This window comes from Erpetoichthys calabaricus, chromosome 7 (assembly GCF_900747795.2).
Source record: "Erpetoichthys calabaricus chromosome 7, fErpCal1.3, whole genome shotgun sequence".
Lineage (NCBI taxonomy): Eukaryota > Metazoa > Chordata > Cladistia > Polypteriformes > Polypteridae > Erpetoichthys > Erpetoichthys calabaricus.
Genome location: NC_041400.2, coordinates 27,717,050 through 27,740,196, shown reverse-complemented (window position 1 = coordinate 27,740,196; position 23,147 = coordinate 27,717,050). Strand labels below are relative to the sequence as shown.

Here is a 23,147-nt window from a genome sequence, read left to right as displayed (position 1 = left end):
TGGAAAGGCACACACCTGTCTATATAAGGTCCCACAGTTGACAGTTCATGTCAGAGAACAAACCAAGCATGAAGTCAAAGGAATTGTCTGTAGACCTCCGAGACAGGATTGTCTCGAGGCACAAATCTGGGGAAGGTTACAGAAAAATTTCTGCTGCTTTGAAGGTCCCAATGAGCACAGTGGCCTCCATCATCCATAAGTGGAAGAAGTTCGAAACCACCAGGACTCTTCCTAGAGCTGGCCGGCCATCTAAACTGAGCGATCAGGGGAGAAGGGCCTCAGTCAGGGAGGTGACCAAGAACTCAATGGTCACTCTGTCAGAGCTCCAGAGGTCCTCTGTGGAGAGAGGAGAACCTTCCAGAAGGACAACCATCTCTGCAGCAATCCACCAATCAGGCCTGTATGTTAAGAGTGGCCAGACGGAAGCCACTCCTTAGTAAAAGGCACATGGCAGCCCATCTGGAGTTTGCCAAAAGGCACCTGAAGGGCTCTCAGACCATGAGAAAGAAAATTCTCTGGTCTGATGAGACAAAGATTGAACTCTTTGGTGTGAATGCCAGGCGTCATGTTTGGGGGAAACCAGGCACCATCCCTACAGTGAAGCATGGTGGTGGCAGCATCATGCTGTGGGGATGTTTTTCAGCGACAGGAACTGGGAGACTAGTCAGGATAAAGGGAAAGATGACTGCAGCAATGTACAGAGACATCCTGGATGAAAACCTGCTCCAGAGCGCTCTTGACCTCAGACTGGGGCGACGGTTCATCTTTCAGCAGGACAACGACCCTAAACACACAGCCAAGATATCAAAGGAGTGGCTTCAGGACAACTCTGTGAATGTCCCTGAGAGGCCCAGCTAGAGCCCAGACTTGAATCCGATTGAACATCTCTGGAGAGATCTTAAAATGGCTGTGCACCGACGTTTCCCATCCAACCTGATGGAGCTTGAGAGGTGCTGCAAAGAGGAATGGGCGAAACTGGCCAAGGATAGGTGTGCCAAGCTTGTGGCATCATATTCAACAAGACTTGAGGCTGTGATTGCTGCCAAAGGTGCATCGACAAAGTATTGAGCAAAGGCTGTGAATACTTATGTACATGGGATTTCTCAGTTTTTTTATTTTTAATAAATTTGCAAAAATCTCAAGTAAACTTTTTCATGTTGTCATTATGGGGTGTTGTGTGTAGAATTCTGAGGAAAAAAATAAATTTAATCATTTTGGAATAAGGCTGTAACATAATAAAATGTGGAAAAAGTGATGCGCTGTGAATACTTTCCGGATGCACTGTGGTACACATTTGTACTTTTTTGATCACTCGGAGTGTAAAACACTTTTATTTAATTACTTAAATAGACTTAGGAAGTACAATTTCTGGCAACTTGTTGAAAAGAAGAGTAGGCAGAGGTTCATTTAGAATAAACTGCATGTAAACATTTCACGGGCCGTCACAGGAGAGCCACTGGTAGATTTAGGACTCGTTGAAAAACTCTCCATCAAAGTTTAAATAAATAAATAAAGGGAACTTTTTTCCCTAATTAATTTGAATAATAAAACTCTAATTGGGGTCATTAATGCAGCTGTTAAAGCTGTGCAAGTGTTGCCTATAATGTGGCACACCACACAACACACGACATCCCCAGTAAAAGTGTGAGCGGGCCGTCACCCCGGGCACTGCAGCCTGGTCCTTCTGCGTGTGCCCTTTGTGAAGACCTCAGAGTGGCAGCAGAGTCACAGAAGCCAAGGCACCACATCAGCCAGGGAGCAGCCTTTACAGTCTGAATGCGTTTCACTCGGCACCGGGTGCTTAACGTTGGCACACTGAAAGATTTTGAAATCACTAAGCAGAACAAATTCAAAGCAGAATACTGAGGGGTCCGTGCACAGGACACAAGAGCAGCACCAGCTTGTTCAGCGCTCAGGGCATTCAGAGACGAACAGGGACAGAAATAAGCAGGAGCTCCATGTCTCAAATTTACAGGCAGATTAGGAATTGAAATAAGAGAAACACTTTAAAACGTTAAAACTGGGACCACCTCCAGTTTTGTTCTCCATGATACCAGAAACTACAAAGTTGTTAGTTTATGTGACATTGTTTTATGTTAGAGAGACATTTTAAGAGATAAAAGGTAAGGATTCAGTCCCTGTGCTGTACAAACATTTGCCTAACAAGGCCAGCATTCTCTCACAAGTGGCCTCGCCAGTGAATCTTCAGAATAACTACAACATTAAAAACAAAAAAACACTTTTAGCGGATTATTATTTAGTCTGCTAACAAAAAAAATGAAGTTTGGGCAAAAGCTAATGTTTTAGAAGGACAATGATGCCCAAACCAGAGACTAAAGTAACCCTGGCATAGCTGGAGGACAAAATGGGTGAAAGTCTCTTGTGGAAGTCCTGCTTCAGTCTGATTGAGGAAGGGTGGTGCTGCGTAACAACTGTGGGGTACAGCATCATGTGACCAACGCAGGACAGCCAACATCCCACTGACGGGGCGCACAGCTGGGACACACTTACTTAGGAGGACTTGCACTTCTCACTGCTGCAAAAGGAGCAACTGCCAAATATTGCAGTGTTGCAATCGATTACTTAAGCAAATAGCAGAGTCAACTTTTTTCTTTTCAAGATTTCTTTCTAACATAAAACATTACATCAAAAAAAGTAATTGGAGTTTCAACACTTTGAAAGAAAAACATCAATGAGAACTAACATTCAGTTTAGAATTTCATCAGTTAGTTAGTTAGTTAGCTAGCTATTCGCTCAAATGGGAGAACTGGTCGAAGAACTGAACCCTCTTACAAGGCACAGTTAAGCAATTCAAAAGCTACCAGTAGTTGAGTTTACACAGCCTGCTGTACACAGAAGAGCGGAGGCTTCAGACAGATAAACACACATCTCTCCTACCTGTGAGGTCCCATCTGGAAAAATGCAATAACAATAACATAGCAGTGCACGAGAAAATCCAGAGATACACTTACTAGAACTACTCTAGGATGGCCGGGTAAGAGCAATGAAGAAAACTGAAAGAGCCGAGAATAGTCAACGAGACAAAGCTGGCAGAAGCTCCTCTGTTTAGCTGACCGCTACTGTCAGTGGTCCAGGATCTCCTCTGGATACTCCCTCCATAAAGGTTAAGGTTTCTTGTCTGTGTAAAGATGTGCTTCCTGACTTCAGTCCTAAATGCACTCCCCCTAAACTGCCAGTGATGTCCTCAAGTGTGTGATTTCCCCCTTAAGTTGAAAGAAGTCTGCTGGATCTATGTTACGAATGCCTTTTGAGAATTTTGAAGACCTCGTCTGTCACAGCAGGACATGTCCTCAGGTCCCGAGATAGTTCAGCTCTGTAAGTACTGCTGTGACCAGAACTGCACACAATACTCCAGACGCGATCTCGCTAGTGTGTTATTTAGTCTGAGCGTAACATCCCTTGACTTGTATTCAATAGTTTTGGTAATATGGCCTAATATTTGATTTGCCTTTTAGGCCGGGATTTATACTTCACGCGACGCATGCTGCAGCGGATGCTCCTGCTACCCAAGCGTTGAAGTGTTTATACTTGCGCACGTACTTTATGTAAATCTGGAGGAATCCGCCAGGTGGCAGTGCGAGATATTATCACAGTGAGAACAGGTTCGGCTTCTCTGTGTTGTGAATTGCCTGAACACCCATTAAATTCCGATGACACCTTACCGCAATGTCTCTGAAAAAGATGTTTATTGATTAAATCCAGGGATGTGTCCATTCCAGCAAGCATTGGGCATGAGTGACAAACAATCCCTGGACGAGGCCTCAGCTCATCGCAAGGTGAATACAAGCACACACATACACACTAGCGTCATTTTAGCGGTACCAAATCCCCAAATCTGCATATCTTTGGAAGGAAACTGGAGCACACTGAGGAAACCCAGCAGGAAAACGTGTAAACTCCAGTTAGGGAATACCAGCGACGTGACTCCCTGCAAGACAGCAGCGCTAACGCTCCGCCACTGTGTCACCCCATGTGTGTAATTATTAACAGTATTCATTATTTAAACGAAATTACCGATTTATCTGTAAAATGTAACATACATACTTTAATGCTTTTCATCATGAATGTGATATCAAGTATAAATCTAAGGATTCTAAATGTGCACAGAGTTGGAATATCATACATTTAATGTGCTCAGTGTGGCGATCTATTGCTGGTGATTCGCTGCTGTCAGGAGCAGAGGAAGCTCTAGAAAAAAAAAAAGGCACAAAAGATGGCATGTGAGACTTTTAAAACGTATCGTGTCATTACGATCAGGAATATGCGACGCTTGAATATAAAAGCACCACGAATACATCTGTATGTCGGCATTTTGCTTCACCACATCGAACCATTTATCAAATATCGAAGCGCGCACACCGATCTCGTAGGATCCACAAAGCAGCTTTCTGTCACATGTAGATAGTAACCAGAGACTGACGTCACATTCCAACTTTTAGCACACTGCGCCCCCCGACTTTTTGCTGGTACTGCAACTCGCGCACACGTCACGTTAATTTCTGAGGACCTGCTCAGAGGACGCATCAAATGAATGCTGAGAATGCATGGTGGCCATGATGTGGGCGCGTACGCGTTCTCAGTGTGAAGTATAAATGAGCCCTAAATCACTGCTGCACTTTACATAGATTTTGAACGTGTTGTATCAAGATAAACAAACCCTTAAATCCTTTTTAGATGTTGCTTCCTTTAGGACAGTGTCTCCCATCTTGTATTTATAACTGACGTTCCCTTTGCCCACTTTGCACTTTTTTACTTTAATTGAGGTAGATGTATGTTATCCGTTACTTAATGTACTGTAAGTATTTTAACAGGGGGGCTTAAGTGGAGGACGGTTAAGAGTAACCAATGTCAGAATCCCACTGCTGTTAGTTACATTTCTATAGACCGTCGAGGAGTGACTATAATCGCCAGTAATGTATAGCATCCACCTGTGTGATGCAATGTCAGCCATTTCTATGCCAGTATGCTCACCAGACATTAGCTATTGGGTGTTGAAGGGGTGAGAAAGACGGTTAGCTAGCTGGAGACAGGGAATGATTGGGCATCAGAATAGACAAGGCCATCCTAGGCAATTTAGCCAGGACATTGGGGTAAAAGTCAAGACCTCGGTTTTATGTCTCATCCAAAGGGTGGCACCAATTTTTACAGTAGAGTGTCCTTGTCACTGCCCTGGGGCACTGGGATCCACACACAGACCACACAGTAAGTGTCCCCTGCTGGCCTCACCAACACCTCTTCCAGCAGCAACCCAAGCTTTCCCTGGTTGGTGTCCCATCTAAGTACTGGCCGGGCCTGAACAAGCTTAGCATTTGGATTACCTGTTCGGAAGCGCAGGCAGTATGGCTGCTCAGTGCAAGCCACTTAATTCTGCCTCCATACAAACAGGGCGTGTGCCCACCTAGCTGCCAAGTACTGCAGACTGAATTTCAAAAGACACACTGAACTGTCCCAGAATACATCTTTTTTAATAATGCAGGAAGATACTTACATGACAATCAGATTAGCGGTGCTTGAATGTTCCTTCAGCAGTTCATTCAGCCTGATTTGCCGATAGGACTGACATTACAAAAAAAACAAACAAAAAAAAAAAACATTAATAATACAAATCAAATATAAAGAGCAGAGATACACAAGAAGAGATTTGATCTTCCCAACATCGTTCTATGGCGAATGAAACATGGCATACTTTAACATATGAAGTTGCAGGACAGGCAGGTTAAACGATTTGCTGAAGGCAAGACATGGAGTCAGAGGTGGGAGATGGCACAACACTCTAGGGGTCCTTGGAGTCCAACGCCTTAGTCACTACACTACAACACCAACATGAAACACATTATCTGGAAAGGTGAAGAGAACTCATCAAGGGTCCACAGATTCACTTCTGGAAGCACAAGAGTGTCTCAAAAATTTCAAGGGGTACAATCACTAAGCATGCTGGGTTCCATTTGCAACTGTCATGAAGCTGTTAAGATGGGGAGACCATCAGCATCATGGCAGCATACACAGTACAAGGAAATGTGAGCAAGGCACCCAACACACCAGTCGAAACTGTGAACCACAGAACTTCTACTAGCCATGTCTCTGTACACTTTATTCCAGCAAAGTTGCTCAGCGCTTTTGTGCACACATACTTCAAATTAACTTCAAAAAACTTAAGATGGAAAAGCAAATTAGTTATTAGCACTCCATCCAAGATCAAAGTATAAATTCAGAAGGACGTGGTGGAAAACACGCACAATAACAAGCAGCTAACCTTGATTTTGTAAAGTTCAAGTTCATTATCTGTAATCCTCCATGGTTCCTCAGACTTCATTTTATCTGCAGCCTCCTGCTCCATCTCATCTTCGTTAAGCCGGAATGGCTCTATCATTTCCTCAAATGCTGCAATGCTGGGAAGAGAGAAAAAGAGCAAATTGGACTCGTCTTACGAGTGGTGGCTCTGAGGCTTGGGATCTGCACTGGCAATCGGAAGGTTGCCGGTTCGAATCCCGTAAATGCCAATAGGGACTCTGCTCTTTTGGGCCCTTGAGCAAGGCCCTTAACCTGCAATTGCTAAGCGCTTTGAGTAGTGAGAAAAGCGCTATATAAATGCAAAGAATTATTATTATTATTATTATTACTACTACAACACTCAGGAGGTTTGATCCATGTAAACGTTTCATGCAAAAAAAAAAATAATTCTACCTTGGTCCATAACTTTCTTGTTTTATTAGCAGCCGTGCTACTTAACATAAAGAAAAACTCTTAAGTAACTGCCATCCTTACTTTTCTTTCTTTGGCTTGGTATTGATGTCACCAAGGACCATAATATCTGAGAAGTCTATCCTGAACTTGCTCAGTAACGTAGCCATCCTGCAAAAGAATACGCATTAAATTTATTTTTTAGAGTTCTTACACAGATGCAGACATAAAAACAAACATTAATAGAAACGTAACAAAATGTGCAGTATGTACAAACATGGGATCAAAGTGAATACATGAATTAATAAAAATTCCATGTACTTTCCCTTGAAGACAGTCAAAAGAAGGAATTTAAGAAAGATAATTATTACATTTGGAAATTTAAAAGAACTCGAGCACAGAGAAGAGAAACAAACATGGAAGTGTCACAGCGGCTTGCGCAGAAATACATCATCAGTAATGAGAGGAGATGCCATCTCCATTATGTTCCAGATCAATTATTACAGTAAACTTTAATCCAGGAAGTTGAGATCTTCATCAAATGTTCTTTTCCATGAGATAAGAAAGAAGCATTTTGCTGCAGCATTTGACCCATCTCAGCGGGCAGTGTATGTAATACTGAACAAGAGCACAGCAACACTACAACAGCATCTGGAGAGAAGAGCTAACCTCTGCAATCATCTCTGTCGACTTCTACTGGGTGACACCTAAAACAGCCTGGCTGTGAATTTGTACTCTGTATGACCCTTTAGTGCACGTTACGTATAGCCGCTTTATTTGTGTTGTGCTTTGTTTTGTATCTGTTGTAGCGATTTTGTCCCCATTATGCCTTTCCACAGTGCACTGATCCTGGCTCATTCATGGAGCCGCTACTCCCTACAGGACACATTATTATGGGGGGATAATAACTTGGTAATATGTGCAACGTGGCCGGAGACAAAATAGCAGCATACAATTCACAGCAGGTAACTACAGCACAGTTTCATGGGCAAAGGACATGTTGTTAAGGGAGCTTCAGATGTACTGCGCACATTTTGCATTTCCCTTTACTCAACAAACAAGCGCCCCATCCCATCCCATCCCATCCCATCCCATCCCATCCCATCACATTTGGAAAGCATGGCAATGTGTTTACTGCTCCTGTAGTGAGTGCATCATTGAAGGAAGAAAGAAAAGTAGCTACTTACGTTCTCCTGTCGTGGTCTATCCTATTTATTTTCCCCCCAATGAACACTCGGATCTTGCATTCATCCCATTTCTTCTTATTTGTGAGTAGATAAGGGATTAGAAGCGTCAGACCTTTCAGAAGTAAGCAAGAGAGACCAGTTGATAAAATAAACCTATTTGTGCAGAGCACATGGAATACATGTGAGCACATGGAAGACATAACAGCTTACCGCCATCGTCAAACAACCACCAGACATCTATTGTTCCTTTGCCTTGTTTCTTTTGGAACTGTCGGCTGGCTTCAAGAAGCTTCTGGTCCACAACATTCAGAGGAGTGGCAGGGCTCTTGGCTTCTGTGGAAATGATGGCAGATGACTTACAATGCAAGCTTTGGTCAAGGGCGTACAAAAACACTCATGCAGCCTTAGTTCACCCAGCTTCACCCAAACACTTAAAAAGCAAGGAGGACAGAGGAATAAAGAAAGAAAACGCCCACGGGCTTATCATGGCGGGAGATCTCTGCCCACTACATTGGGATGCAGGTTATTTAGAGGAGGTAATGTGGCACAAGCCGGGCCTTCTTTTAAGCCTGGTGGATATGAAATGCTGTCTGTTTCAGTGTACTTTTACTGTTAAACAACATAAACAAACAGTAATTCTGCATATAAATGTGTAGAAATGTATCGTGTGGAATTCTGTTTAGATTTCTTCTTATTTAATTATTCAGTAAATCTGGAGCTTTCACCAGGGGGTCCTAATGTAACGATGCCTTGATCAAACTTGCTTCTGTAGCTAAAGCCTCTCACTATTCACTCCTCATAACTGCTACTCCCTTGTGCCTAAATTTCCTCTCTTTAATGACCCCACAGCATCTTCTAAAATTGATTTTTCATACAGAAAGCTGGCGCCCAAATCAGAACAACACGGCCATCCCTAAGGACTATGGTTTTGTTCACGCACACAGTTTGGCTAGCACTGAGGACATGAGTTACGGTTACTCAAATCTTAAATCTGGTCTTTGAATGACTTCTCGCTCTCCTTTCCATCCTACAGGTTACCGGAACATTTTTCCATTAAGCCTCTTTGCTCTTGTACTGTCTCATCCTTCATGCAGAATTCTCCCTTGACATCAGAATTCACAGAGTTTGAGACAATATTCAAATTCTCAGTGACCGCAATGTGACTAAATGACTTTTCTCACATCCTTACCTCCTCCTGAACTCATGAGACTGGACGTCTTTAGTCTCATGGAACAGAATCTATTACCATTTCATCACCTGACCTTACTATCTTTGGCTATTTCAGCATTTCTGAGTATCTTGTTTAACCTCCACCCTTTCTGGCCTGCACCTATTAAAGGAGTAAGACATTCCCTTTGAAGATTACTGACTAGAACACCTAGAGAAAAGATCAGCTTGACACTCTTGGCTTTGTTGCTGTCTCTTCTAGCCTATTTTACTTGTTTTCATAAGTCTCTCACACCTCTTACTCTCTTCTTACCTTCTCCACATTTGATTTTTCTGAACATCTCTCTTTCTAACGTGAACACATGCACAGTGCGTCTTCCACCTACCCATAGTCTCCAGTATTGCCCCATTCATGAAACAATTTATCTGTCTCTTCTGTACGATCACATCCCTGCAGTATTCAAGTTTGCAAAAAATGATCTCTGAAAAGGAGACAATTTCTAGCCCAATCTACCCTGAATAACATCCATCTACCTGTAGTTTCATGTACTTCTTTCTCAACCTTTCTGGCATTGCAACCCACTTTTTCCCGTGAAACTGTCTTTGCGACCTGCCAGTCCCCCCTGGTGAACTGTGTGTGATTGGCAGAGTTTCCCCAACTGGCTCAGCATTTCTCCACTTTGTGACTGCTGTCCACCTCACTGCTGCTTTTGAGACTGTTAACTAGGAGGCTGTGCTAAAATAACGTGGATTGTGCTACTCCATGATGCACATCTGTCTTTCATTGATGCACACAAACCAAGCTCTGCAGCTGCAACTTCTCTCCTGCACTGTTCCAGTTGTGTTACCATGTTGTTGAGATACTGGATTTGTAAGCATGTCCTTTATGAGCACTAGAGAGGATGCACTAAATATTCAGAGCCCTTCACTTTTTACACATTTTGTTGTTATGTTGCAGCCTTCTGTTACAATTTTTTAAATTAATTTTTTTCCCCCTCATCAAGTAACACTCAGTACCCCACAATGACAAAAGTGAAAACAAGATTTAAAACATTTTGGCAAATTAATTAAAAATAAAAAACTGAAACTTCACATTAACACAAGTATTCAGACCCTTTACTGAGTAATTAGTTGAAGTGCCTCTGACTGCCATTACAGCCTGGAGTCTTCATGAGTTTCATGTGACGAACATTGCAGACCTGGATTTGGGATTTGTTCTGCCATTCTTCTCTGCATATCCTTTCAAGCTCTGTCAAGGTTCGATGAAGACCATCAGTGGACAGGTCTTAAGGACACTTCAGATCTTTAAGGTCACTTAAAATTTGGCTCTGGTGCTTCCCATTGCATTGGTCATTGTTGAGATGTTTCTGCACCTTGTTTAGAGTCTACCTGTGGTCAAGTCAGTTATTGGACATGATTAGGAAATGCACACACCTGTCAGTAGATGATCCCACAGGTGACAATGTGTATCAGAGCAAAAACCAAGCCTTGAAGGATTGAGGTTGAAGGACTTGACTGCAGAGCACAGGGACAGGACTGCATCAAGACACAGATCTGGGGAAAGCTACAAAACATTCCTGCAGTACTGAAGGTTCTTAAGAACACAGATGCCTTCATAATTTTTAAATGGAACAAGTTTTGATCAAGCATGTCTCTTTCTAGAGCTGGCCACCTGACCAAACTGAGCAATCATGGGAGGAGGGTCATGGTAGGAGTGGTGACCTAGAAACTGATGGTCACTCTGACTGAGCTCCAGGGACCCTGTGTGGAGATGGGAGAAACTTCCAGAAGGACAACCATCACTGCAACACCGATTTGGACTTATGTCATAGTGACCAGACAGAAACCTCTCCTCAGTAAAAGACACATAGAAGCCTGCTTGGAGTTTGTGAAAAGGCACATAAAATACCTCAGACTGCAAGAAAGAAGAATCTCTGGCCTGATAAAACTAAGCTTAGCATCATGTCCGGAGCAAACCAGGCATTGCCCATCACCTGCACAATAGCATTCCAACTGTGAAGCATGATGGTGACAAAATCATGCTGTGACGTTGGGCAATGGGAGACTAGTCCTGGTTGAGGGAAAGCTGAATCTAGCAAAGAACAGAGATGTCCTTAATGAGAACCTGCTCCAGAGGCTCTGGATCTCAGACAGGGCACAAGATTCATCTTCCAATGGGACAACAACCCTTAGCACAAAGCAAAGATAATGCAGGAGTGGGCTAGGAACAACTCTGGGAATGTTCTCGAGTAGCCCAGCCACAGTCCAGACCTGAACCCAATTGAACAAGATGCAGAAACATTTTAATAATGAATAATAATGCAATAATCATTAAACATCTCAATAACCAATAATAATACAAAAACACCTCAATAATGATTAGTAAAATGGGATGCACCAGAGAGAAATTTTAAGGGTACTTAAAAGATCTGAAGTGTCCTTAAGACCACCGCGGATCTCCATCCAATTTGAGAGAGCATAAAAGGGTCTACACAAAAGAATCCTGGGAAATTTCCAAATCCAGGTGTGTGAAGTTTGTTGCGTCTGACCCAAGAAGACTCTGGGTTGGAATCACTGCTAAAGGGGCTTCAATGAAGTACTGAGTAAAGGGTCTGAATACTTGTGTCAATGGGATGATTCACTTTTTTTTAATCTATAATAATAAAAGGCAAAGCCCTCACTGACTGACTGACTCACTCATCACTAATTCTCCAACTTCCCGTGTAGGTGGAAGGCTGAAATTTGGCAGGCTCATTCCTTACAGCTTACTTACAAAAGTTAGGCAGGTTTCATTTCGAAATTCAAAGCGTAATGGTCATAACTGGAACATATTTTTTGTCCATACACTGTAATGGAGGAGGCGGAGTCACGTATCGCGTCATCACGCCTCCTACGTAATCACGTGAACTAAAAACAAGGAAGAGATTTACAGCACGAGTCACACGCGGGAACAAAGGTAAATGACGTTAATTTTTGACTGTCTTTTAATACTGTGTAAGCATACATATTAACACATGTGCAATTAAACGTGTGCATTTACGGGGTGATTTCTCAGGCTTAAAAGCTCACCTTTTATCAAACGCGGGAACAAAGGTAACTGACGTTGTTCACTGTCTTTTAATACTGTGTAACCATACATATTAACACATGTGCAATTAAACGTGTGCATTTACGGGCTGATTTCTCAGGCTTAAAAGCTCGCCTTTTACTAAAAAGGTAAATGCAAAACTATTTTCAATCAGTTTATTGAAACGCTCCCATTAAGGATTGCAATAACATATTCGCGAGATAAAAGAACGAAGTAGGGGGAAATGGAGGAAGAGCCGCGAACAGCTAAGAGCAAAAAATTAATTAAACAATTGAGAACAGAGCGAGTTAAGCATACAAGCATGTTCATAAGGGAAACAAAGCACGGTGTAAAACGTAACTTTAAATTAAGTTTATAGAAACGCTCCCGCTACGGATTGCAATAACATATTCGCGAGATAAAAGTTTAATGAGAACACACGAGGTATAAACGAACCACACGCCGTGGCGCAACGTTAGGGGCAACAGTTTCAACCATTCTATGATCTGCTTCTCGCAACTGAAAGACGGCACATGGCGGATGTTAGCCGACTTGCTGACCGCAACGTTAGGGGCTTCAAGTATGGCGCTGACGCCACATCTCAGTGCCAACACTTTGCAGACTGTACTTAAAAGACACGCCCTCCTCACTGGACAGTTAAAAACACCAATCAAACTAACGATGACATCAAGTATTACCCAATCAAAAGTAGGAAAGGAGGCATCTTCATAAAATGCGTGTGGGATGATTTGCATGAGACGCTGCTTTAAAAAAAAAATGATACAAAAAATACGGGATAAATCCCGTCCAGTATTGATTCAAAACGGGACGCGCAATTTCATTCTCAAACGCGGCACGATTCCGTATTTTAAAGGACGGGTGGCAACCCTACAGTGCCAGGTAACCACCCATACAATCACATTGTGATTCAGACTCGGAATGCAATGAATGTAATTACCCCGATCTACATACAAGGCGACAGTCTTGCAACATTCAAAGATGATGGTTTGGGATAAGTACACCATACAACATAAAAGAGCTTATGAAGCCTTGAACCGAAAAAAGCAACATCTCAGAGATCGTAAAAAAAAAATAGGAGGTAATGTCGTTTTACTCGCTGTAGATTTTAGTCAAACATTACCAGTTATTCCACGAGGGAGACCAGCAGATGAACTCAACGCGTGTTTAAAATCCATGCTTCTCCCACGGTCGGTTATATGTCGCGTGTTCTCGGGTAGGTACACCAAAAAATGTATACATTTAAGCATGTAATGGGCAAAGAAAAAATGAGGTATACCTGAAGGCACTGCAGTAGTACTTCATGTAACTTTACTTCTTAAATGTTAATGTTTTACTGTTTAATAATTTATACGCTTCTTATATGTTGTTCAAATTCTTTTATCAAAATACCAGTGACAGCGCAATGCACGATAACATGGAGTGAATACACCATACGCATCCGCCCACGGCTGCCCTGCTGTGCGCAGATAGGAGTTGATTCTACAATAAAATAAAATAAAGATAAAAAGACTAAAACAATCATCACCCATAAAGCGGATAGTACACGTGACGTACTATATGTGTACCACATTTCAAGTGTATAGGTGAAACGGTTTGCGAGCTACAGGTCATTTTAAATCCTGGACAGACACACAAATTGCCACGGTACCAAATTACAGAAGAAGATTTTACTGTTTAATAATTTATATTTATATGAAATGTGCTTCTTATATATTACTTCATATTCTCATATGATAATGATGTTAATGTTTATATTGATTTCTGTGTTATTAAAACTGCATGTATGTGTGTATATGTATATATATATATATATATATATATACTAGCAAAATACCCGCGCTTCGCAGCGGAGAAGTAGTGTGTTAAAGAGGTTATGAAAAAAAAAGGAAACATTTTAAAAATAACGTAACATGATTGTCAATGAAAGCCCGTTTCACTCAGTAAGTCTTATGTGTGTGTTTATGTATGTGTGTATATATATGTAGATGTGTATATGTAGATATGTATATATATGTATATGTATATAAATGTTTATGTGTGTGTGTATATTATATATATATATATATATATATATATATATATATATATATATATATATATATATATATATATATATATATATATAAAAAACAGCAACAGTTATAACAATGACAACACAATTACATTGACAATCATGTTACGTTATTTTTAAAATGTTTCCTTTTTTTTTCATAACCTCTTTAACACACTACTTCTCCGCTGCGAAGCGCGGGTATTTTGCTAGTCTTTATTAAGTCTGATTTTTGCTTTGTCGTCTTTGGGTATTAAGTATGGCTTGATGTGTGGGGGGGGGGAATGAATTTAAACATCGTTAGCATAAGGCTGAAGCAAAGCAAAATGTGTAAAATGTGAAGGGGTCTGAATACTTTCTGAAGGCACATCAAGAGTAGACAAGCGGACTGCCTGCCTGAGTGACATTAATGTCAACCTCCATTGGCTGAACACAAAACGTAACGAAATTCACCGTCTTTTCCTGGACAACTTGTTAACAAATTGAAAGAAATTCAAATGTCTGCTCGAGTTGTAGGACGCATAGAAACAGCAACAAACAGATCACACTTTATTGGGCCTAACTACACTGGCTTCACATGCCGACTTGAAAGCCTCTACACTCCACATCATCAGTCATCACTGATGGTCTCATATTGATCTGCCTGATCCTCTGTCACTGGCCTTGTCACCATTTCCGAAGACGTGTGCAGTTGTCGGTAAATGTCTATTTATTTGCGGGTTTCTATCAAAGACTATCTGGACAAGTCCAGCAGTCATATTCACACCACACTTACAGCCCCCCCCCCCCCCAATTTCGTTATGCCTACGATTGATTCCTCTCTTCAGGGCCTTCTTTACTGTAAGTGACTGGGTCGAGCCTCAACAGTGTGCCTCCTTTTAATTTACCACATACTCAGTTTACTTTGTCATGTTAGTTTAAATTGTAGGCATTTTTGCTTCCTAAAGAACCTTAATTATATTTGGTTTATGAAGGGCACATATAAAAAAATTAATTGATTTGCTTGTGCTGGGAAGAAGCACGATATAACTCCAAATGTTTTTACCATGCGAGAGGTCAAGTATATCGATCAATAATGAATCTGACTTGAGCCAATTAAAATTAATTCTCAGGAGATATAGAGGCAAAAAGATGGTGGGTGCAGCACTTCTAGTAGAGCAGGCCACTTTCAATTAGTGCAGCGTCTCTGTAAGGAGTGAGGTAATTGTATATTGGAGGTAAAAAGCCAAGATAAAGAAAACGAGACATGATGGCCGAGATGGAGCCAGCCGGCTGGATAAAAAAAAAATGAACATCAAATTCAAGAGGAACTAAAGTTTAATTATCAACAGGCAGACAGTTTGAGCAGAAAATGGGTGCTATTCCCAGAAGTAATGGGTGCTTTTAGCATTCTTCAGCAACAATGCCCTCTGGACCAATTAGTAGTGAAAACAAAAAGTAGAAAACAAAGAGAGCAGAACAGGAAAAGCGGTTAGGAGGAGATGTACAACACTTCAGAAGATACATTTTCTATTTAGAAAAATCTAAAAAGAATTCAAGAAAAGAGGGCAGATCGCTCCAGGACAGAGAGGCAAACGGCAAGGGTGTATACCAAGCATGGGATGCCTGCCTTGTTTCAACAGTGGCTGTGTTGGAGCTTTGCCATCGTCTTCTTCATCTGGACAGTGTTTGAGAGAACAAACAAAAGGGATATTAACGTTCAGCAGCAATGTTTATACTCTGCAATTTCTAACAAAAGCAAAGGGAAACAAACTGCCTGGCAAGGTTATATTCCCCAGCTGCACAGGCCATTTTGAATTAAATTAGCTCTCCGTGACGAACACATATATGTTTGTTTATCTGAAAGGAAATTAAACTTACAGACACACAGCAATATCTAAAATGCCACTTAAAGTACTAAAAATAGCAGGTAAATTTAAAAATATGACAAAGGGAGTCCTCGCTGATGCACCATGCTGCAGCACTGCCACACTTGTTGTGGAGAGTGCAGCAGGTCTCTGGTGTATGGACAGAAAACCCACGCTTTCAATACTGAGGTGCAACACTTCACGTCTACGCAAGGCAAGGCAGCTTCATCTTATGGTGTACCTTTGTGCGCTGCGGGGCTGTTATGCTCACTGGTGGCTTTAGATGACACTTTAGAGGAGTCTGCATCGGACTCCTTCCCATGATCTACACTTAATATAATGTCCTTTGGAGCAGATGTTTTTTCATGGGAAGAAAGGAGCTCTTCTGCAAAGCAAAGAAAAAATAAGTACGGGTAAGAAACCAAACAATGACAAAGAAATTTGGCTATAGCTAAAGTATAACACAGAAGGGCACAGTGTTACAGTCATATGAAAAAATAAGTATACCCCCATGAATTAAAATATGTGGATATATCAAGACTTGATCTTATTTAAACAACAAAGATATTTGGGGAAAAAAACACACACACCTTAGCACACCTCCCATGCAGATTTCTGCAGTGGCAATATTTGACACTGAATATATGAATATTTGACACTGCAGTAATTTCTTCAGATATACCATTTGCATCTGTGGAAACCAGTAAGCACAGCTGGACTCTAAGAGCTGGCATTGACCCCTCAGATACACATTTCCTGAAGCTGTCTAGGAAGCTCAGATATCAACTGGGAGAGAATTTCTCCCTAACTTCCATGCAAAATGCTTGAGATTTGCGATGTTTTTGGGTGCCTGTTTCAAATTCCTCCACAGCATTTCAATGAGATTCAGAACTGGGCTTTGACTGAACCATTCTGAAACCCTTTATTTCTTTCTTTTCTGCCATTCCCTGATGGATACACTGATATGTTTAGAATTACAGTGGTACCTCGGTATACATCCTTAATCTGTTCCAGATCCTTTGACTTATAACAAACAGGACGTATACCAAACGAAGGGAAAATGATTAATCCGTTCCCATGAAAAAAAAATCCTATTGTTATTGGCATGTTATACATTGATGGGGTTGTATAAAATAATTTAAACACTGCTTAATACTAAAATACATAAATACAAAAGCAATTAGATTAAATAAATTAAAATTTAACCTCACTTTACTTTTTAATAACATCTTTGTTTTTCACAATCGTAGATTCTGTCGTTCTTGGCATACGGTATGCAGCAGCCATGTCCCGGATACACATGCCACCTTCATACTTTTCAACAATCAATTCAAATTTACGCAAAAAAACACAAAATCACGTGAAAATTCACATAGAGTTATAGCGCGGGTTGTTCACTGAATACTAGCAACTGGCGTACTGACGCTCATGGACTGCGTAGGGTAGCGCGCAGTGTGACGATGCAGGTCTACTCCACACTCCCATACGTCCTTATGGGAAGCCCTGAACCCGACAGCATCGGTAATGTCACCGAGATGAGCTGACAAATGAGGACAATTCTCAAATGAAGCCAGGGGATAGTGCAAGAATGCCAAGTGCTTTTATTTAAAACAAAAATCAGTATCCAAACAAAAAGTGTAGTGCATCTGGTTTCAATAAATAATTATTTAACAAATATCCATAAAAACAAGTGTTCTGTGGGGATAAAAACAACAATAAATAAATCAGATAAAATCCGACGTTAAAAATGCAGTCTCACTCTTCCCGATCACAGCCCACCTGTGCAGGTGCGACTCGCTCCAACTACCTCATTAACTTCCCTGCGGTAGTGCAATCGCGTCCACGGAGATCGACACGGCTATACGGGTTAAAACCTGGCCCTTTTTTTGAAGCCGCGGACCCGCTATACCACACGCGGTGTTCTAGCATGCAAGTCGTATTCCAAGCAAAATTTTTCGCATCCAAACAGGACGTATACCAAGTTGGACTTATTCCAAAGCAGGCGTATACCGAGGTACCACTGTACTGTTAAGTTTCATAGTCCACTTTCAGTTGAGCTTCAATCTTCTGTCAGGTGGTCTCACACATGAAAAATTTCTAGTGGATGTTAAGATGGTGAGATGCCCAGGCCATGATGTAGCAAAGCAACTCCAAACCAGCACATTTCCACCAAAATGCTTTATAGCTGCTATCAGGTTCATTTAGTTTTCGTGAAACAAGTCTTCTGGTATTGTAGCCAAACACTTCTGCCATTGCCTTGTCTGCCCAGAACGTATTGTTCTAGAAGTGATCTTTTTGGCTAGATATTCATAGGCAAACTTTAGTCTTGCCCTGATGTTCTTTCTAAACAGAAAAAGGACTTGGCACACCTTCTATGTAGATCTAATTTGTGTTGCCTCTTTCTAACCATAGACTCAAACACATTAACTTTAGGAGTGGTCCTGCGATGAAACTGTGGGTTTCTTAGGGACCTCTTTTGGCATCCTGTGTTCTTCTCTCAGAATCTTGTCTGAAGAAGGGGCCTGAGTTGCCTCAAAAGCTTGCATATTGCAATCTTTCTAGTTAGCCAATAAAAGGTGTCATTTTGGTTAACTTCTCAGGGTGTCCACAAGGAAAATTTTCTATTATATTTAAATTACAGCATGTAAATGTAGCATGATGTTTCTTATTTATACCACCTTTATGAAATAATACTATTTAACTGAACGTGTCTGCGTGGGTTTCCTCCAGGTGCTCCGGTTTCCACCCACAGTCCAAAGACATGCAGGTTAGGTGCATTGGCGATCCTACATTGTCCCTAGTGTGTGGGGGTGTGTGTGCCCTGCGGTGGGCTGGCGCCCTGCCCGGGATTTGTTCCTGCCTTGCACCCTGTGTTGGCTGGGATTGGCTCCAGCAGACCCCTGTGACCCTGTGTTAGGATATAGCGGGTTGGATAATGACTGACTGACTGATTGATATCAAATACTGAGATGTCCACATACAGTATGTTAAAACAGAAAAAACATTTCATAGGTGTATTTACCTATACATGATTGTGTACATAAAGCCATCCTGACAAGAGAATCCAAAGAGTGTAAAGTGATGCTTGTAGTCTGCTGAAATTCTACCTCAAGTTATGGAGAGCAAACTTGTTTTGAGACTTAGTTACGACTTAATAAACAGACTTAATACGTATCTGACCACCACCCAACATGGGGAATTGACTCTTGCATGCTAACTTGACTGTTTGTTAATAGAGCTTGTCTTCCAATTAAATTTACCTGCCTTAAGTGTTATGATTAAACAATAGTGTGAGTGGTTATAGAATTAAATGATTATGAAGAACTCTTCTAATTCAAGAAAGATTACCTTGTCCTTGAATGTGGGATATATCAAGGCCTTCTTTCATCCTAATGACAACTACTCCATACTGAAAATCAAAGGCATCACTGAAATATAGAGAGACGGTGGTTATTGGGTTCACAGCTGGAATTGTTATGACATGATTATATAAAGGTATGATGCTTTCTTAAACACTAATGCTGCATAACAAAGCAGGCAACTGCTAACAATTAAGTAGTCTAAGCAGATGTGAACAAACAAGACTGCTGGTAATGAGGCAAGGATAAAGGAGATGTTTTTCCATTCCACTAGTGCACTCCTTGGCAAAGAGTTTATGACATGGTGTCACCATTTAAAGATGTATCGATAGATAGATAGATAGATAGATAGATAGATAGATAGATAGATAGATAGATAGATAGATAGATAGATAGATAGATAGATAGATAGATAGATAGATAGATAGATAGATAGATAGATACTTTATTCATCCTTTCTGGGAAATTCACCTGTCCAGTAGCTCAAACACATCAATAAAAATTGCTAATTATTATAAAAGCAAGGAACCCAAACATAAACACATAAATAAAGAAATGGTAAAAAGATCAAATGGGTCAATTATTACAGTGTTGGCAGGTAGAGTGGTGACCACATCATGAATTAATTGTGTTGGCTTGTATTGTGAAACAAGAAACAGTACAATTCAAAATCTAAAGGGGACTTACTGGATCATATTAATGTAACTGTCCACTTCTTTCATCTCCACATCTCTCCAGTTGGTCTTAAAGCCAACTACAAGTGTGTTGGGTCTTAGCCTTCCTAAACCTGATGCCTGCAAGAAAAACAATGCAGGTGGGCTTCAAAGAAAGGAAAAAAAAATCACATGTCTGGGCAGCACTTACGAAGGAGTACGAGGGGCACAGCAGGCCGATGAAATGGTCATGAGATGAGAGGCTCTTGAGCAAACGCGTGCTGGACATATTAACTCAGCTTAAATCAACATGCGATTAATGCAAATGTACATTTCAAATAAGAGTGAACAAATGTACGCTTATGAAAGTGTGCATTTCTTACTTTCATTTAGAACAGAAAAAAAAATCTAAATTTCTCATGAAATAAATTGGTGTTATTTCATGGGCTCATAAAGCACCACTACTGCACCACGTCTGAGGTGGCACTGTTAGTGTAAAGCAGTTTCTGATTACACTGATTACAGACTGCTTGTCCATTAACATGTCAGGTCCCAACAAGGAAATTAACATGCAGCCTAAATGAGCTTAGAAAGTGAATCCAGAAGCACAAACAGAACTCTGCACGGCAGCAGGAGAAGCTGGGACCCAAGAGTATTCCAACACAGGAGCACTTCAAAAAAACCCTGTGACAGATGAATAATGAAACATATTACATGGCCAGGGTAGGGCTTACTCACCGGGCATGAAGACACAGAGATATTTTATTCTGACAATGCTTTAAACAAAAGGCAACAAAGGAGCATGACAGGGAGTTTTCACTGCCTCTAGCACAGATCTTAAATCATTAAAAGATGTAAATCAGGTTGTGTAAAGTTTACATTCATTTCATGTTGTGCTGTTGTCTCAAAGTGCTTTTAAAAAATTGAAAAATAGCAGTATAAAACATACTCAAGCACAAAAACTAACAAACTATTATTAGTCACTGATGTAACTATGTCAACAAAACCTACTTCAATACAAAAAATAAAATCAAAAAACAGGGTTTCTCTAACCTTCTGGCTGACCTCTGATCAGGGTGTTCAAGGGTCCCATTCATTGTTTAAATGAAGGGCCATTCGTAATTTAGAGCTTCGTGGGACTCATCAGTGCAGATTTCGGGTTTGATGTGCAAACTTGAAGGCCTACACTCTCCTTGGTTCTAAAGACACCTGGGACCAAGACTGCTTGCCACATGGCCCTGGAAGCCAATGCAAATCCTTGCAGCTCACATGTACAATAGAAAACTTTGCATGTGTTTCATGTATTTGCATAGATTTCTTCATATATACTTTGTTAGGGATCAGCCAGCACCACAAACGAACTGCTAATGTGTGTTTCAGATATTTGCCTTCATGGACACTCATTAGCATCAGCACAATATTGCTAAACAGTTGCCAGTTGACAGCAGGCAACTCTTCCAATCACAGAATGTCAAAGGGGATGCTTTCTCTGCCAATGCTTCCACCTCTCTAATCTGTTGCCAATGTATCTAGTGCAGGGGTATCCACTACAAATCTACTACTTCATTTTAATTAACTTGCCTTTTAAGATTCAGACCCCTTATTAATTGTTCCTTTTTTAATAATTATCAATCAAACAAAAATAACATATAAAATGATCCAACACATGTCCAGTTAACCTGCATCCATCATACAATTTTCGAAAATAAAGAAAGGGAAATGGCTCGGTAATGCTGATCTGCTCGAGTCCACAACATATTTTTCACTGTGCTCTTAGAAAAAAGAAAACCGGCAGTTTTGGAAACATCAGCTGTGTCATTAAAAGAGCAACAATAAGCCATGGAATTAAATAATTTGTTTAATTAACAACAAGAATTGAATTTTTAATAAGAAACTGGTCAGAGTGAAAATGGTTGAAGTCTAAGGTCCCAAAACATAGCTGGCCATCTGTTGGTTCATTTCTCATCTCATTTTTGTGTGTCTGCCACTTAAGAAATAAAGGTGACCGAGTCTTAAAAAGACAAGGCAGTAGAAATGAAGTAAAAAGAAGTCAATTATCAGCAGAAACTGGTTGCTGATTAAGAAAATGTCAAGAAGGAAAACCTGCGGCCACTGTAACCCTCCAGGATTGGAGTTGGCCACCCCTCATCTACTGGTTATCCCCAAACATTATTACCCACACTGCCCCCACTGGATTAGGGTGGAAAGATATGCATTCACATTATTTTGGTTAAATAAAAAGAAAAACAACTTGAAAAATTAAAGTGACAGCACTTAAAAGCTTTTAGTTGAGAAACTACAATTTTTGTGGTTGCATTTGTTCAATTACAATTTACAGCTGGAGCCAGAAGGTGCAATTAATTCAACATGAAGCACTTGAGTTTTCCTTTTTTGTCTTCACCATCCACAGACCTCCATTTGCTAATAAGAATGTCGTTCAGTAAGTGCAGGACGTTATTTCTCAGACAATCCAGAGATCACATAATTCAGCTTACCTGACCAGTCATCACAATGGGCTCTGAGCTGCCGACTAAACAGCCTAAGCACCATCTTATAACACAATGGCAGCAAAATTCTGACTTTCAGATGACTGCAAAAATGTAAACATTTTACAAAATAACATACAAGTTACATACCTGTCAAGAGAGTTGTGCATAACTAATGTCAGTTCATTTATACTCAAGTCATGAACACAAGTGCCACTCAGATTCAGAGAGAGACAAAAGCTGGACATAAAGAAACTTGAATTGTGCCCATTTTATATGCAGGTGCAGGTGCCTGGCACAAACAACATTACTACATGGGGCTGACAGTTTTGTAAGGCCAGTACCTGCAATAAGAACTGGGCACCTTCCCGGAGATCTTCTGCATACACAGGGGTATAGAATGCTTTGGTTTTGTTCTTAATAAGCCAGCGCTGGTACCTGGCTTGGTCATTGGCCAGTTCCTTAAAAGCTTGCCTGCGAGGACCCTGGAGGACAGATAAAAAAGCTCTTATTACTTATTTTGGACCTGAAGTTCAATTACATGAGTCACGACAGACAAGCATTTCCCAATTCAACAGTGAACTTGTTAGGGTTAGAAATGCACTAGG

At 40.9% G+C, this 23,147-nt stretch overlaps 1 protein-coding gene across 4 annotated transcripts in view; it reads right to left on the bottom strand.

Annotated features, from left to right (window-relative positions):
• slc12a2 (solute carrier family 12 member 2) overlaps nt 1-23,147 on the bottom strand; it is a 198,868-nt gene that overhangs the window by 5,721 nt on the left and 170,000 nt on the right. The window contains exons 17-26 of one of the 4 annotated variants that reach the window (XM_028804887.2): nt 22,884-23,024; nt 20,088-20,194; nt 19,390-19,469; nt 16,283-16,426; nt 15,786-15,851; nt 8,100-8,222; nt 7,890-8,001; nt 6,787-6,873; nt 6,275-6,410; nt 5,510-5,577 (exon numbers count right to left, since the gene is read on the bottom strand). In XM_028804887.2, coding sequence (XP_028660720.1) covers nt 5,510-5,577; nt 6,275-6,410; nt 6,787-6,873; nt 7,890-8,001; nt 8,100-8,222; nt 15,786-15,851; nt 16,283-16,426; nt 19,390-19,469; nt 20,088-20,194; nt 22,884-23,024 — 1,064 coding nt within the window. The remainder of the gene's footprint in view (nt 1-5,509; nt 5,578-6,274; nt 6,411-6,786; nt 6,874-7,889; nt 8,002-8,099; nt 8,223-15,785; nt 15,852-16,282; nt 16,427-19,389; nt 19,470-20,087; nt 20,195-22,883; nt 23,025-23,147) is intronic. The other 3 variants (XM_028804888.2, XM_028804891.2, XM_051930209.1) reach the window with 3 other exon arrangements.